This window comes from Periophthalmus magnuspinnatus, chromosome 16, assembly GCF_009829125.3.
Source record: "Periophthalmus magnuspinnatus isolate fPerMag1 chromosome 16, fPerMag1.2.pri, whole genome shotgun sequence".
NCBI lineage: Eukaryota > Metazoa > Chordata > Actinopteri > Gobiiformes > Gobiidae > Periophthalmus > Periophthalmus magnuspinnatus.
Window position 1 is genome coordinate 4,078,570 of NC_047141.1, and position 17,479 is coordinate 4,096,048.

The window sequence follows — 17,479 nt, forward strand, 5'->3', positions numbered from 1 at the left end:
TGTTGAGAATTCGGATTCTCCAAACGCAGCTGAAGTTCCTTCTCCTATCTGCCTAGGACTCTTATGGTTGACCCTTTGACGTAGCTCCAAAAGTCAAGGAGTTGAGGGTTAGGACTGATCAGAACTATTCGGAAGGAGCCGAAGTCCCGCCCCCACCTGTCAACCTGAGTAGATACGTGACACTTCTCTGGAACTTTTGCTGTCTGTCTGTCTGTCTGTCGGTCTGTCGGTCGGTCATGACCAAATTTTCACAAGTACAAACTGGAATAGAGCCAGGTTAGGGACTAATAATAAATAGTAAATAAAGTGAGAGACTTCTGTAAATTCAAACAATTAAAAAAAAACCCTCATAATAACAATAATAATAATAATTTGGTTTGCTGTAGTTTTCTGTATATTGGCCAAATAATACAATATATACCCCTTTTTACTGTTGGCACATATCTGATCAAACTGGTCAAAAACAGGGAGAGCTGGGACATGTCTGCTATAAACTGGACAATGGTTTTGGATATATCTACGATGTGGGACATGAGACTTGGGACTCCAGACTGGGACTGTCCCTGGCAGGGGTGTGGCGCCAAATTCTGGGCACTGGACACAAATTTTCCTGGTGGACCCGCACTACATGTTAGTCTGATAAAAAGTGCCCATTACAGAGTTTGTGAGGGCCCCCTCCCTGCACTGGACCCTGGGTAAACAGTACCCTTTACCTGCACCCCAGTCCAACACCCCTGGTCCCAGGTCATAGATGTGACTCCCCAACATTAGGAGTCTCATTTTCACCACCATCAGTGTAACACTGCCCTGCTGTGATGTGTTCTGCTGAAATGTCTTAGCATTTACATCAGTTGAGTTCAGATTTGACATATCCTAAACTTTTCTCATTTGTATTTATTTTAAATACACTTTGAACAAGTCAACATTAAATTAAACACAATCCAAGCCATTTTGACTCATCTAGAAGTTAATTTTATTATTAGCCAAAACACTCTGTGTGTGTGTGTGTGGGGGGGGGGGGGGGGGGGTGCGTGTGTGTGTTGCCTTTGTTTACTTGTATCATTTCAATAAAATATGTTAACTTAAAGGTAGAGTATGTCACTTTCAACACAATTCCATGGAAACAGAAACTTAAAGCCATACTTTGAATCATACTCCATGGAGATAGATTAGTTTTATGCCATACTGTGGAATATCATAGCCAAAGGAAAAACATTTCCGTGGAAACAAGCAGGAAGAGGCCCTGCTCCAAATCAGAGTCAGGTTTATGAAGGTGCAGGCCCACTCACAGTATGTTTTTCAGTGCAAATTATACATACTGTGGCTTTAATTCATTATTTCTGTGTGTGTTTGGTTTTGTTTTAGTTGTTCTTTTTTCATTATAAAATAAGACCATAGGACCCCATTTCCTCAGTTGTGCTGTTGTATTTCACTGCCTGGCAAATCCAGACTGATCTCTGTATGTTTTATACAGAGGGATATGAGTCAGGTCCACACTCCGTCCATCGCAACCCAGGACCAAACATAATCATCCAATCAGATTTGTTTATTTCTGTTTCACATGAAACAAAGTAGCTCATCATTTCAAAACAAAATCACATTTCTCTCTCCTCAGATGAACAGTTTAGTGCTTCACTCATTTATTCTGCAGAAATCCTCCATGTTTTTCTGTCCTGTGATATTTTTGTCCTTTCTTTTTTCCTCATAAGAAGCCATATTTGTTTTGATACAGACGAACCATGTGTGTCCTGTGACCAGACTTACATTTTCAGAAAGTATTGAAAAAGTGTGGATTCTGTATCTCAAGTATTTCACAAGACTGATTTTGAAAACTGCAAATTGGAATTGTGTCAGATGAAGATAAACAAAGATTCCCAATACATTATTAGCTCACATGGATAAAATGAACATATATTCGAACTGTAGGCCTTTTGTGTCCAGTGCCAGAGTGTCCTTTTCCAGACGGGATTAGCAAAAGATAAAGTTCACATTGGATTTTACATGTTATAAAAACACATTCAAATTCTATTCAAATATCAGGTGTTAGGAAAATAGTTTTTCACTTTCTCTGCTCCTGCTGCATGAATACAACTAAATCTGGATATCTCACCTGCATTTAAGACAGGACTAATTCAATTCAATTCAATCAAACACTAAACCAGGACTGATCAAAGAATAAAGCAAGACAAAAACGGGACTAAAAAAGGACTAAGCCAGGACTTAACAAGGACAAGGACTGTAGATTTTGTCAAAACAGGAGTGACACCGAAACTAAAAGTGTAAAGTGACACTAGACTGATGCCTGCAGTGAACCAGAGCACCTCGTCTGAAAGGTCCTGTCAGACCAGTTCAGTCCAGCCCTGCAGTGGTTCAGGGTTCTTTTCATTATCATAGTTTTCATTAATGTCATATTTTTGCAGACTGAAATGAAATAAAAATTAATAAAACGTTATCAAAGGGACTAAAACTATGACTAAAGTGACATGCATTTTCAAGTAAAAATACGAATATTTTTGTCATATTCAGACTAACCACAAAGAAACCAAATCCAAGCTCCACCACCACCAACACGTCTGCATGTGGACCATCTGCCTACAATCAGATTTTCTGGTGGACTAAAACTATGTCTCTGTGACATTTGTCAGATGCCCTTCCTGTGTGTCAGACCCAGAACACGCTGGAGGGACCATGTCTCTCGGCCGGCCTGAGAACACCTCCAGTTCCCCCCAGAGGAGCTGGGGGAAGTGGGAAGTGGGGAGTCCTGACCAAGACGAGTTCAGATCTGGAGACAGAGATGACTTTCCCTGCAGAGAGTAAGTTATTTTATGCAATTTTCCTCAGATGAGCAGACGCAGGACACCGCGGCAACACAAGAGGAAGCTTCTGGCACAAACCGGTTTATAGCCTGTTTTTTATTGTGGCACATTTTATCCAGTCCTTTCACTCATCAGTTCTTAGACAAAATAATGATCTGATTATACATAAATTAATCAAAAAAAAGAAATTTTGACAAACATGCAGCTCCATTCATAGAGCCACATATAACTGTCCCTTTGTTTACTTTGGCAGATGGCAGTAGCAGAGCATGGGCCTAAGTGAGTGTAAATAAACACATACTTTGTGTCACTTGTTTGTGGTTGTGCTGGTACCCAGAGGTCAAAGGTTAAAGGTTAAAGTCTGTGACTGTCTGTCTCTTCTGTCAAAACAGTTTGTTTAAGTGGAGCTTTGGACTCAGTCAGGCCTGTCCTCCGTGATCTTGGTCCCACGCACAGCGCCTCCTGCTGGGCACGAGTCTGCGGCTGCTCCTGGTGTCTGAAACAAAAGGAGAAATATAATACATATGCAAGGCATGTCTTATCCACAACGGGGCCCCATGGTGCAGGAAGAGTGCAGTCATTTTTGAGGTGTGTTATTGATGGAGTCAAGGACAGTTCTTTATTCGCCCGGGCTTAGGACTGGGACAAAGTGTTGACCTGTGACCTCATTAAACGCTCACCAGGCCGTGGGTCTGTTATTGTCTCTCTCTTTGGACCGTGACAGAAACTGTTCTCTCACCTGCGGCTCTTCTCTCCGGCTCGTGCCCTCGTCCTCGGGACCTGTCCCAGTCCATAACAGCACGCGCAGACGGTTCAACACAAAGTGCGACAGCAGTGACGTCATAGACACGCACGCGCCCCTCGCCCAGAGCCACGCGCTGTCCCGGTCAGCTGTGTCCAGTCCTCGTGGACAAACTGAGAGTGTCCGTCCTCCGCCGCTCTCACAAACAAACGCCACTTTGGCCCTGTGCGCGCGGAGCGAGATGCGCATGCACACGGCGGTCTTTTTAGACGCGTGTCCGTCAGTATGCGCGCGTGTGGGTTGCGAAAGCCTTTGTGAGCGTCTCTTTTTCCATGGCACGTTACAAGACAGCGCCAGGCGCCCCAGGACGATCCGCTCTCCGTGCGTAAAAGCCTCCCACAACGAGCCCGTCTGCACCGGGAGATCTCGCGCCGTGCTCCCGCTCAGATGCGCGCTCGGGGCCGGCCAGATGTTGCGTTGACAGCGGAGCACCGCGGACAGAGCCGAGGCGGAGGGGGTGGACGCCATGGAGAGTCCGGAGCGCTCCTAACGGTCTTTAGTGAGTGAGAGCGCGTCCAGACACTGCCCCCGGACTGTAAAGGCGGGCGGCTCGTGGGCACAGAGGAGGGGATCACGAGGGTCCTCGTGAGGAGGGTCCCAGCCATATTTGCTCGCGCCCGGTCCCGCGGGGGTGGGTCTGCGGTGTTAAATGTCAGAGGGGCCGGTTTGAACAGGACACACGGGCGCACTCAGGCAGGAGCGATACAGACACGTCCGCTGTGTCAAAGACACCGCAACAGCCCCGCAGAACCTCCGGGTCACACCGCAAATAAACCGACACAGGAGTGGCGGGACCGGGTGCAGTCTGAGCGTCTGTCCATCACAGAAACCTGTGTGACATGAAGCATGTTCAGATGTTTCTCTGAACCTGAGCTCTAAAAGTTTCTGTCACACAGCAGGCGCGTTCTGTGGCATAAGTTTTAGGAGACTGTGGCGCATCATTCACTGCAAAGTCCTATCAGAAATCATTTCACTTTTCTCCTGGCAGTACATAAAGTGGCCACTGGGCGTCCTCAGTGCGTCAAGTTTGAGTCATAGTGTGCCTAGTGTCCTTCTCTGCTCATTCTCATCTGGTCCTGGTCCTTCTCTGGTTCTTCTCTGCTCCTTCTCTGGTCCCTCTCTGCTCCTTCTTTGGTTCTCCTCTGGTCCTGCTCTTTCTCTGGTTCTCCTCTGGTCCTTCTCTGGTTCCTCTCTGCTCCTTTAGTGGTTCTCCTCTGGTTCTGCTCCTTCTCTGGTCCCTCTCTGCTCCTTCTTTGGTTCTCCTCTGGTTCTGGTCCTGCTCCTTCTCTGGTTCTCCTCTGGTCCTTCTGTGGTTCCATTCTGCTCCTTTAGTGGTTCTCCTCTGGTTCTGGTCCTTCTCTGATGGATTCTATTCTATTCCTAACCTTAACCTAAAACATCTGATATCTGAACTTCAAGGCAAGATAAGGCAAGTTTATTTGTATAGCACATACACAAAGTAATTCAAAGTGCTTTACAGAATAACTTTAAACCACTTTAAACTATGTTGTTGATGCAATATAGAAGGCAGGTAATGAATAGTACCCCACACAGTTTTACTTAAAAGTATTTGGTAGTAACAGTGGGCGTACTCTTATTCCTGAGTTTCAGCTTCAGGGGTGACATTTTAAGGACTTCACAATAGTAGCTCGGACGACAGAATGTCAGTGTTTATTCGCTGATGCAAAAGCTGGTGGTTCGACTCCTGCTCTTGACATAAACATCATCGGCAGAGTCAGATCCACTGACTCACAGGTTGGTGGTGCGATTCCAGCTCCCACAGATGAATGCTGTTGTTGTGTCATTGGGCAAAACACTTAACTCCCTTAACCCCCAGTGTCTCTGTTTACTGTTTTAAATTGTCAGTTGCTGTGGCAATGGTTCTAATTCTTTATCATTCTGAAACCCATAGATCTGACCACAAATGAACACTCTTATGTTTTTTTTTTTGTCCTTACTGTAAAAGAAATATTGGCTTCTGTGTAATTTTGACTTCATCACAAACTAGCCACACCTCAAAGACACACTGTTGGTACAAGGTATAAAGCGTAAAGGAAAAAAGACTTGATTCCTGACCTGAAAATAATCAGATCATTAAGAGGCGGAGCGTCATGAAATTGATAGAATATGACTCAAGGCAAACAGTGTGACCAAGGCCCCTGCAGAAGGACCAGTATTTGTTGCGGAAATAGTCTAGGTAGCAGTATTAGTGGGCTATTACAAGTGTATGAGTAACTTTGACAAATACTGCTGCTGTGTCCTCGGGCAAGACACTTCACCCACCTTGCGTTCAATGTCAAGCGTCATGTCCACCCTCATAGAGAGTTCTGACCTTCTCCTGCGTCTCCTGTGAGTCTCAACTGTAGGATGGAAGCAGGCTGTAGAATACTGAGAATAAGACCTCATCTATGAACTCTGTCCTTCTGAGGAGAGGCACCAAAATCCTCCAAGACCCATCGCATCCATCTTCCCAGAATGCACCTGGCTCCATTTGGGCGTCGCTGCAGTGTCCAGGCTGCAGATATCAGAGGAGAAGGACACTTTTGTCCAGGTCCGCCCGACTCTTCCCTCTGGATCCTAACCCATCCTCATGATCACTCCTGCATGTGTTTAAAGATGAATATGTTTTTCTAATTCTGACTTGGTTTGGTGGAATAGTACCTGTGGTAAATGTCACAGTGACAAAACTATCATAGTTTAACTTTAGTTAAGTGACAGTTTGCTAAGAAAAGTACAAAACAAAGTTTGTAAAATATAGGAAGTATCTTAAACATAGATTTAACAAAATAAAGATGTTATTAGATGTCTTAACTACTGTGCAGTTTAGACAAGCAACATTATGAAATTCACCAAAATGACAAAAATAGAGAAAACCACACAAGATTTTTAGTAAAATCCTATATATAATGATACAACTATGTTTTAGAGAAGTGAGTAGTCTAACCTGTCATATAAACCATTGTATCACAGTATCATGGCTCCATCGACACTTGTCATTTTGCTCTTAAATGTTCATATTAACCCGCTCTACATAATCCTGTTTTGTTTTTGTTTTTAATTTCAGTATTGTGTCTGTAAATCAAGGTATGGACATTAATAAGGGCCAAATCAGGCGTCTTCTTTCCCTGAGGTCTTCCACTAGCGTTAGCAACAGGTTTGATTGACGACGTTGCTAAGCACCCATTCTCTGCTAAACCAGAGGTGCGGACGGGAAGGGGTGTTACCTTCAACAGCCTTGCTCTGGATTGGCTCTTTAGCTGCTATGATACTCGTAGTCAGAATTCCAAATGTGCAACTCGGCTCCAAATTCACCCCTATAACTGCTCCACCCTGTGCTGTGAGTGACGTCACACTCACTTAGTCCACTTCTTATTCTTATTATTATTCTTATTTGATTGAAAGACAACAGCATGTTTATTCTCAAAACTTTATTTACTTTACAAATATAAATGTCATATTTGGTATTTACAGTGATGCATGAACAGATAGAGCTAATTTTTCCTTCAGATTTAAATACTCAAAGTCAGAAAGTGCATTTAGTAAATTAAAGTTTATGATGCATGATTTCACAGTTAGCTTTAGCTTTAGCATTCAGATGTGTTTCTGATACATTTTCTGTTTAAATTTGTGCAAAAAAAAATCTCTTCTCAGTGTCCAGTGCTGACAGTTCTCCCGTCACCTTCATATAATTTCATTTTTACATATATTTAATACAAACAGCAAAGTCCATTTAGTGAGGAGAAAGAACGTGGGGCAATTACTTACAAAATATTTTTACATTTATGGTAGTATATTTTAAAATAAGCCCATGTCCTCACTCTGCACACTGCTCCCGCTTTCATAGACTATGAAGCTTATTAATAAAGCTTCACTGAGGAACATTTTGCACATTGTACAAAGTTTTGGCACAAAATTAGTCACAGGAACCTTGCGCGTGTCCATGAAGATTTGAGATTGTATTGGCTCTTCATTTACACGTGCCGCCGGGGTACAAGAGGTAGTTTTCATTCACATGATCACCATGACGACGTGCTGGTGGAGTACATTACTGAACATCACAGGTGGGTTTGCATGATGGTCAATGCCACAATTATGAAGTATTGTAAAATATGTTGGGACCCATCCAGTCTCAGCCACGACTACCTTATCTGGAGGATGTTTTGTGTTGATGGAGGAAACTGGAGGAAACTCACTCAGAGAAAATGCACAGAAACGACCCACGTCCCCCAGGAGTCGAACCAGAGACCTTCCTGCTGTGAGGCAAGATTATTCTCCACTCAACCACTGTGATAGACCTTAACTGATCCTGAAAACAGTGTAATTACAGCCCATGGAAATGAGTATCCAAGTATACAACCCAACAGGACTCATAAAATCTCCAAACTGTGGCAATGGCACTTTGGTTCAAAGGCCCTTAATAAGTTAATAATAGTATTATTATAATTAAAGGTGCACTGTGCAACATTTTTGGCCTCCATCCATGGAAGTATAATAAGATCTGAAGATGAACCAAAGATGGTGTGTTGTTTTCAGTGGCCTGAGCTCATTGGCACGAAATGCCAGTGTTTTTCTTTTCCAAGTGTGTTTCTGTTGCATTATTTCTTGAATACAGGTCTAGCTCCTCCCACCCCTGTGATGTCAGAGACGTGCACCACTCAGAGCGGGGCTAGGCTAAATCTTACAAAACTAACTTTTTGGCGCTTTGAGGATTTAAACAATTCACAAAAAATGCATTGTGTTCTATGGGAGGTTTGAGTCTGGGCTGGAGCTGCAGTACCCGGTGTGGCCACTAGTCGAGCTCACACAGAGACAGAGGGGGAATGTCTTATCCAGTTATTATTATAGATCAATAAGTCCACCACTTGCTGGTTTCCATGGAGATGTTGTTGCTTTCCTCCAAATATTCCACAGTACAGCATCAAACAACATTAAAACAAGCAAGTGACGCCACCACGCCAAGTTACAATTTAGATCTGTGGAGAGGTGACCCTACTCAAGTTTTTAATTGTATTTTTGAACAAAGGAAAATGCTTGTAATTGAAAAAAAAAAAAAGGTAGATAGTGAAATGTAATGCCATACTGTGAAACATTCCAGTCATGTGGCAGATACCCCACCAGAAAAGTTACACAGTGCGCCTTTAGGTATTCCCTGACATAAACTAGTACAGTCCTTCATGGTGAGTCATCCACGCCTTGTCCAGAGGTTTGGTTTCCATTGTAACTGTTTGGCAGCCTGTGCATCGTCACGTTTGGGATAATGACGAAGGCCAGGATCCCGATGAGCATCAGAATCACAGTAATGGTTATAATGGTCACGACAACCGTGTAGTAACAACGATCCGACCGGAACAGCCTCCTGAGTCTCCCGTGCACACGGTTCGGAGGTCGGCCCACGTTCACAACTGTCCGCGCCTCTACGCCCAGCTCCAAATCCACAGTGTCTGCAACCGGGGCATCTGGGCTAGACGGCTTTTTGGTGGACAGAGACTTCACATTGGTCGGACTCATCGGCGCGCCCTGCTGGTGAGCTTGTTGCTGCGTCTTTAGCATTAGCTTGCCCTGGCTGCGTTTGAATCGTATGGACAGGATTCGCTGCATTTGCGGGGGCAGTTTTTGGAGGATGTCCTGATTGGTGCCGAGGCGCGGTAGATCTTGTCCGTGTGGGATTTGGGTGATTTCACGGCAAACGGGGCACGGCAAGCTTTTGAGTTCCATCGATGTGACGTTAATTCGCGCCAAACACTCCAGGCAAAAAGTGTGTCCGCAAGAGAGCAGTTTGGGCGTTTTGAAAATATTGTCGTACGCGCAAAAGCAAATGGCGCATTCTGTATCGTCTATGTCATTTTCTGGGACATATTTCTTGCGTTTTTCCGCCTCGCCTTGCTTCGTGTCTCGTCTCCTCGCCTCCTCACTGCGGCCTCGTTGCCTCCGTTCTCCCTGGTGATTGCGGTCTCGTTTCCGCCCGCGATCGCGAATGGAATCGATGCTACGTGAGCGGTGGACTTTGGGTTTCTCCTTCCAGCACGACTCGTCCCTCTGGTGCATGGGGTGTGTACTGCCGGTGTTGTTGCTGGGTAGTTTGGGTTTGACGTTCTGCTGAGGAGGTCTGCCATCATTCTGTCTGTCTCTGGAGTCACTCATGGTTGATCACAACACCTGAGAAGAAAGACGTAAGATTAGTCAGAAAATTTGGTTGCAAAGGAGAGCAGAGGATTCAGAGAAGAGGGTCAGAAGGGCAGAGGATGCAGAGAAGAGGGTCAGAGGAGTAGAAGATGTAGAGGAGAAGGTCAGATGGAGCAGAGGATACAGAAGGGAGGGTCAGAGGAGCAGAAGATGTAGAGAAGGTCAGAGGAGCAGAGGATACAGAGGAGAAGGTCAGGATTCATAGGAGCGGGGCAGAGGATGCAGAGAAGAGGGTCAGAAGGGCAGAGGATGCAGAGGGGAGGGTCAGAGTAGTAGAGGAGAGGGACAAAAGGGTCAGAAGAGCAGAGGATGCGAAAATCAGGATGCACAGGAGAGGGTCAGATGGAAGAGAAGATGTAGAGGAGAAGGTCAGAGGATGCAGAGGAGAGGGTGAGATGCTTCCTCATCATATTCAAAGCTGGAAACTGCTGACCCGAGAACAGAGAACTTTGTGTCTGATGTAAAGTGTGATATCAAAGCCTGTTTGGTGAGTGAGCTCCGACTCCACATGTCTCACAGAGCAGCTTTAAAGAGCCGGCACACATTTTACGCTGAGTCACGATGTTCCAGTGACATTATTATTTAGGGCGTGTCATTTATCTCTGTGTGTTTAAGAGGCTGGACTTTGTTTATTGCAGCAGAAAGAGACTGTGGCAGAGTGGTTATCCTGTCTCCTGAAGATGTGAGACAGGCCTCTACTTTGACAATGTTTAAATCCAGGGGGTTTTATTCTGCCTCTTCTCTTTTATGTTCATTTTATGGTGATTTTTTAAATGATTATTTATGTTATGATTTGTTGTATTGTGATTTTAATGTCCTTATTCTGTAAAGCACTTTGAATTACTTTGTGGACTAATTGCGCTGTACAATTAAACTTGCCTTGCCTCCTCCCTCTCACCAGGAGGTTGTGGGTTAGACTCTTGATCTCTCTGAGCGAACTGTGCATGTTCTCCCTGTGTGACTGTGGCAGAGTGGTTATCCTGTCTCCTCCCTCTCACCAGGAGGTTCTGAGTGTTCTGTTGTGTATTGACATAGTGATATTTTCTTGTCGTGTTACATAAACCTGTTCGACCAGACTAGTGTTTGTTTTGAGTTACGTACATTCCTACATTGCGGAAGGCCCTGAACGCACCAGTCACTCATTAACCCTTTAGACTCCAGCTTTAAGTTTGTCATTTTCACATTTTAACCAAGACGCCTGCAAAGTGATATGAACACACTTAAGCAGAGAAGGCAAATATACACTGCACACCTAAGGATCTAGTAGGGTTGTCAAACGATGCATACTAATCGATACTGAAACCTTTCCTGAATATCTTTAGACTGATCATGAGCTGTATCTTTCACAAATATAAGACACATAGACTAGTATACACCATGGACCACTATGAACCTACTGGATCAAATGTGTCTCCTCTCTGTTCAAGCTAAATGCTCCACTAACCTAACCCGTATTTGCATATCGTGTCTATTTTTGTAATTCACTGTAAACCTGTCAGACCAGTAATGTACTGCTGTTCCAAGTAATTCTATCTCTACACTACCACAACCTGTTAGATTAATAGTAACCTACTACTACTATGAGTACTATGACTACGACTATTACTAGTACTACTACTAATGCTATTGCCACTACTACAACAACCACAGACACTGCAGTACCTGAAGGTATGTGCATATTTTACAAGTCCAGCCTAAAACAAAGTATGTGTAGATAAACCTCATTCATTCTTTCATTGCATACAAACCATACTTCTAATACCACTGCAGCTATGGGCTTCTATAGATCTGATTCCATTTTGATACAAAGGAATAGACTCGATACCAATTCCAATACCACGATAATAAAAAACAGTCTTTCTTTAGACGATATACTGTGATTTTCCACATTGAATGGTTGTACTTTCTTTGTGTGTGTCTTATACTTGTGAAAGATACAGCTCAACATCATTATAAAGATATTCAGGTTGATTTCTGTCCTATGAATGGGACTGTTTTAGTATCGATACCTGCACAAATGAGTATCTACTTTAAATACTAGTTTCAGTATTGGATTTTTGATGCTTTTGACAACCCTAGTAGCTAGCTGGAGGATTGTGCATGTTTTAGCTTTAGGAGGCACCCAGACGCAGGGAGAACGAAGTGTTTGTTGGTTGGTAATCTAACCCTCAACCTTGAAGCTGTAATGCCAGACCATAATGATCTCACCACTATGACAGAAATCTACCAAATACTGGGCCCAGCGGATGTTTAGACCAAAACAAGCAAAGTCAAAAAGGTCATAACAAAAAGCTTTGACTACACACACCCATGATTTTCAAAGTATCTATGTATATGCTGTAATGTTATGCAGTGGGGCTTTATTATTTAACTGTTAATCTACAAGCAGCCATGTATATGAGCAAAATGCTTCAGTACAGATATATTGTATAAACAGATCTTGTGGTCAAAATAAGTCCACTGTGAACTGTTTGCATTTGATTTTAAGTGTATTATTGTACAAGAATCAGTTAGCATGCTAGTTCTTGTTAGCATTTTCATGATGGCAAGACTGCTTATAAACTCATTGTGGTGAATGATTAGGATGTTCAGAATGCAAAAGGTCAGTGAGGAATAACATGGGACCACTGCAAACCATTTAAGAGTTTCACATTTTTCAAAAAAATCAGGTACAGTGCCTCAAAATCTTCTTAAATATTGTCATTTCAAGTGATTTTAGAGTATTACTCATTACAGTTGCCATAGAAACATGTGCGTTGACACAGTTGCCTCTGTGGACAGTGTCACATGTGAAGTTAAAGTGAAACCTCATTATGTCACTCACACATGGAGCTGTCATGTGGAGAGGAGAGTCCAAAACTCTGCAGAGGTACTCTCGAGTCTTGAGTCCCGAGGCCACAGTTCTGAGACCAGAGTCCAGACCAAGACCAAGACCAAGACCCTACTAAGGATCTGGAGTCGGTCTCTGGGTCCTCACAAGGATCCTCACTGCTCTGACAGGTTTAAAGTGCATATGAGGTTTTCATGTTTTCCTAATTCTGACTTGGTTTGGTGGGATGGTTCCATATATACTCTTTAAGGTTTATATAGTTATTTGAATTTTTTAACTATTTATATACAGGTCTGTGTACTTTTTTTATAAGTACTTGGAATATTTTAAGAGCATTTAGATCATTTGCCCTGAAATAAGACACCGTATACTGAACAAAGTCACAAAGACAAACCTTTTGGTCCAGTGCAGTTACAACTACACCAAGACAGACTCCATTACTTTGTGCAGTGTGCAAAACGTGACATTGTTAAGAGCAGAGCCAGAGGAGCAGCCACACAGTCTGAGTGGACCTGGAGGGCTTTGGAGAGTCTCTGAGAACTGAACCAGAAAGCTCCTGGTGTAAAGGTTACTCAGCCATGCTTTTTGAATAATCTTTATCCTCCTGTATTCAAGACGTCATTACTCTGATCTTCCCGTTTTCACCTCCATCGATTCATGCGGCGCTTTGTTGTGATGACGTTTACGGTGACGTCAGCTCCAACTGGGACTCTAGAAACTATAGCAGGTGATCTCTGGCTAAGTTACAGGTCAGATCTGTGGAGAGGCGATCTGTCTCACCGCAAGAATGTTGAATGTTTTACAGTGTTAAAGCCTTTAAAACACCTAGAAATGAGTAAATGCAACACAGATCCGATTAATGCCATATCTGGAACATTCTAGGCAAAGCAAAGCAACACTATCTCCATGGAGACGAGCAGGCACTAGAAAAGTTACACAGTGTATCTTGTATGTAAAAAAAATCTTCTTTCTGAGGAAAATGATTGGTCTGCTTATCATGTCCCTATTTTAACATTTGAAATTAGTTACTTGTTTTGAACTTTGAACGTTGCAATTCACGTTTCCGTTTCCTTCTCCAAAGTCATAAAATAAGTCTGCAAGATGATTCGCAATTAAATTCAGATTTCAAATAACAAGATAAGTAATTGTTTATGTCTGTAGTCTCCCTGTGGTATGCATCAGACCTGCTAAACCTGTAGTCCTACACAACCTGCTCTACACACGAGTTCTTTCATTCTCGGATTAGTTCAGCAGGTCACATTTCAGTATCAAGTGACAATGATGTATTTAACGTCTAAAAATTGTAAAAAAAAAAAAAAAAAAAAAAAGCTTAAGAAAATGCTAACTTGATATTGTGTTTGTGATTCAGCCCAAGAGCGTCTCAGCAGAACAGTAACAGGAGCCGTTTTAGTGGTAGACATATTACACAACTTACTGCTAATATTACTGCACAAATGCAAAAAAAAAAGTCAAAGTAGTGAAAGTTGGAAGTAAATCTCGTGACATTACAGAAGCAAAATCGAAAGAATACCACAGTGAATGTGTGCCGGAATCAAAGCTAAAGGTGGAGCAACCAAATATTAGCATGTGTGACCTTTTTTTTGGTGGCGTAATAATTTACCTTCAAATTTACTACTAAATATGCACATTTTTATTCACTGTCTGACCAGGGAAGTCTTCTTATTTCTAATGCCGTCCTTAAAAAGTATCTGAAAATCAGCCCTGTTGTGCTTGTGTCTGCTCTAAAGTTATAATCCTCCAATGGATAGCTGCACATCACACTAGCATGTAGAGGATTTAAAAAAGAAAATATATGACTACGCAACGCTGCTGAAACCTATGCTTTGCTACGCTTCAAAATATTGTCAATCAAACCTGTCGCTAACGGTAGCAGGAGCAGCCTCGGGAAAAGAAGGTGCCTGATTTGTCTGTTATTAATGTTCATATTTTGAGTTATGGAAACAACAGCAAAATACGAACATTTTAAAACCAAAATGACGAGTCTGACAGCAGCAGTTACAGAGAGAGGGACCACGTTTTTTCAATGCTAAGTGAATTGGAGCCGTAAGCGATTAACGATTACGGTACTCAAACGTGCATGAATCACAAAACGGTGAGAGGTAAAAACGATAACATGGTTGAAGCTCTGAAAAGTCCACTTTGTAGAATAAGTCTGGATAAGATCTCTACTGCCTGTATTTACTCCCACGCAACTAAAACTGATAAATATTTAGCACAGGTACAATCCACCAAACCAAGTCAGAATCAGACAAACACGAAAACCTGCCAATTGTTTGTCTAAGGAGGACCTTCAAACAGCCCCAAATAAAGAGTTTGAGACTGGACTCTTTGAAGAACAGTACAAGAATTTCAGAATTATGTAACATTATAGCAGTTACAGACACAGACGCACTTGAGCTGTAAAATGTCACTTAGAAAACAGTTTAAACCAGTAATACGCTGTACAGGACAGAACAGAGTCTAGACCAGGGATAAAAACATAGGGCCAAGCAAGTACTGAACCAGGACTAAACCAAGACTAAACCAGATCTGAATAGAGTCTAGACCAGGGATAAAAACATTGGTCCGAGTTTAGTACTGGACCAGGACTAAACTAGGACAAAACCAGGTCTAAGCAAGTACTAAACCAGGACTAAACCAGATCTAAACCAGGGCTAAACCAGGACTAAACCAGGTCTAAGCAAGAACTAAACCAGGACTAAACCACATATGAACAGAGTCTAGACCAGGGATAAAAACATAGGTCCCAGCAAGTACTAAACCAGGACTAAACTAGGAGTAAACCAAGTCTAAAATCTAAAGTCTAAAACAAGGTCTAAAGCAGGACTAAACCAGGTCTAAACTCGGAGTAACCCAGGTATAAGCATGTACTAAATGAGGTCTAAACAAGTACTACACCAGGTCTATAATAAAATGCAAATAATGACATGAATCTATAATATATAGTACAGTAGCTTTGCATCAAATTTGACTTTTGGTCTAGTCTAAAAATTGCATAAACATGTTAAAAAAAACATTTAAAATAGTTCTACTTTTAATATGTTGAAAAAGTTCAGGCGGCGGTAACAGAGATGTTGACTTTTATGGAGAAATGATCAGAACAGCATCAGTTTATGAAATGCGGTGTTGCTCTGAAGTGTAATGTTAAATTTAATCTTAAACTGAAACTAAAATGAAAGTTGAAATAATCCAGACTTTCTCACCTGTGGAGCTCGGTCCTGGATTAGAGCACAGGTCTGTCAGCTGTCCGAACGGCTGCAGACTTGTCCTCCCTCATCGTCCTCTCTCTCTCTCCTTCTCTCTCCTTCACTCTCCGCTCTGGACAAAAACAGGTTTCTTATGAGGACTCCAAGCTCCGCCCACTCCTCGCCCGCCCTGGTGCATGTGCATTTCTCTCTCTTTCTGTCTCTCTCTCTCTTTTACAACCCCACTCTACTTCACTCTTCAATTCTCTCCTCTTTCTCTGTCTCTCCTCACTTCAATTCTCTATTCCTCCTTCTCTCTTCTTTCTCCTCCTCTTTCTCTCATCTCTGTCCTCCCTTCTCTGCTTTACTTTACCTCCTCTCTCCTTTCTCTCTCCTCCTATCTCTTGCTCTCTCTCCTTCACTTCTATAGCCCTCTCACTCTCTCCCTCTTCTCTCTCCTTCCCTTTCTCCCTCCTCTTGCTCTCTTCTCTGCCTTACTTTACCTCCTCTCTCCTTTCTCTCCTTCCTTCACCCTTTCCCTCTCTCTTACCTCACCACTCTCTACCCCTTTCCTCCCTCTCACTGCCCCCCTTTCTTCCCCTCCCTCTCCCTCCTGGTCCTCTCCTCACCCACTCCTCCATCCCACTGTCTCTCTCTGTCTCTCTATTCTCTCCTTTTTTATTTTTTTATTTTACCTTTATTTTACCAGGTAGGTCGGTTGAGAACCATTTCTCATTTTCAACGCCGACCTGGCCAAGAAGCAGAAATTTCAACATACAACAGAATAACATCCACACAGGCAAAGACAAAACAACAACACTAAGACACTTACTATTTTCCACTATTTACATATATACACACGGGTGAGCAGAGTTTAAAAACAGAGTTAAAAACAAGTACACTGGTCACGTACTATAGATTTTATTGAGTTGATGAATGAAGCTATTGGGATCATAGTACTAAGTTTTTGAGTTTTTTGTAGATTGTTCCAGTCGTTTGCAGTGAACTGAAATGACGATCGACCAAAGGATGTACGGACTCGTGGGGCGATCATGGTGATAATGTTACTGGAACGTAGGTCATGTGTGTTATTAGAAATATTGATGAGTGAGCGAAGACAGTGAGGGGTTTTACCAATTTTGATGCTGACCTGTAGATGATGTCACCGTAATCGAAGATGGGGAGGATTGTCATTTTGACAAGGGTGTGTTTTGCGGAATGGGTAAATGAGGATTTATTGCGATATAGAAAGCCGATTCTCCTCACTCAGTCCTCCATCCCCCTTTTCTCTCTCCCCTCCTTCTGTCTCTTCTCCTCACTCCCCCTCTCTTCCCTCCCTCTCTTCCCTCAATTTCTCCCTTCCCCTCTTCCCTCCCTCTCTCCCTCCCCTCTTCTTCTCCCTCTCTCACTCTCTCCCGCCCTCCCTCCCCCTCTTCCTCCCCCTCTCCCCCTCGCCTTCTCTTTACGTCTCTCCCTCTCCCTCCCCCTCTCTCCCTCGCCTTCTCTTTACCTCTCTCCCTCTCCCTCCCCCCTCTCTCCCTCGCCTTCTCTTTACCTCCCTCCCTCCCCCTCTCTTCCACCCTCTTTCCTCCCTCTCTTCTCGTTGAACAGGTCAGACTGGAGCAGTGCTGCTCTCAGCTAA

General features: G+C 43.1%; 3 protein-coding genes across 3 annotated transcripts in view; 1 reads left to right on the top strand and 2 right to left on the bottom strand.

Moving 5' to 3' along the window:
• The window catches only part of tspan13a (tetraspanin 13a), a 260,320-nt gene that overhangs the window by 219,125 nt on the left and 23,716 nt on the right, over positions 1–17,479 (top strand). The window lies entirely within an intron of this gene.
• LOC117383590 (uncharacterized) lies at positions 1,533–4,269 on the bottom strand. The gene is made up of 2 exons (XM_033980792.2): positions 3,556–4,269; positions 1,533–3,312 (listed from the first exon to the last, which is right to left on the bottom strand). The coding sequence occupies exons 1-2, from the start codon at positions 4,084–4,086 to the stop codon at positions 3,232–3,234; spliced, it is 612 nt and encodes a 203-aa protein (XP_033836683.1). The 5' UTR covers positions 4,087–4,269; the 3' UTR covers positions 1,533–3,231.
• rnf183 (ring finger protein 183) lies at positions 7,032–16,023 on the bottom strand. Its single transcript, XM_033980769.2, has 2 exons — positions 15,856–16,023; positions 7,032–9,774 (listed from the first exon to the last, which is right to left on the bottom strand). Exon 2 carries the CDS (start codon positions 9,757–9,759, stop codon positions 8,791–8,793), a length of 969 nt encoding a protein of 322 aa, XP_033836660.1. The 5' UTR covers positions 9,760–9,774; positions 15,856–16,023; the 3' UTR covers positions 7,032–8,790.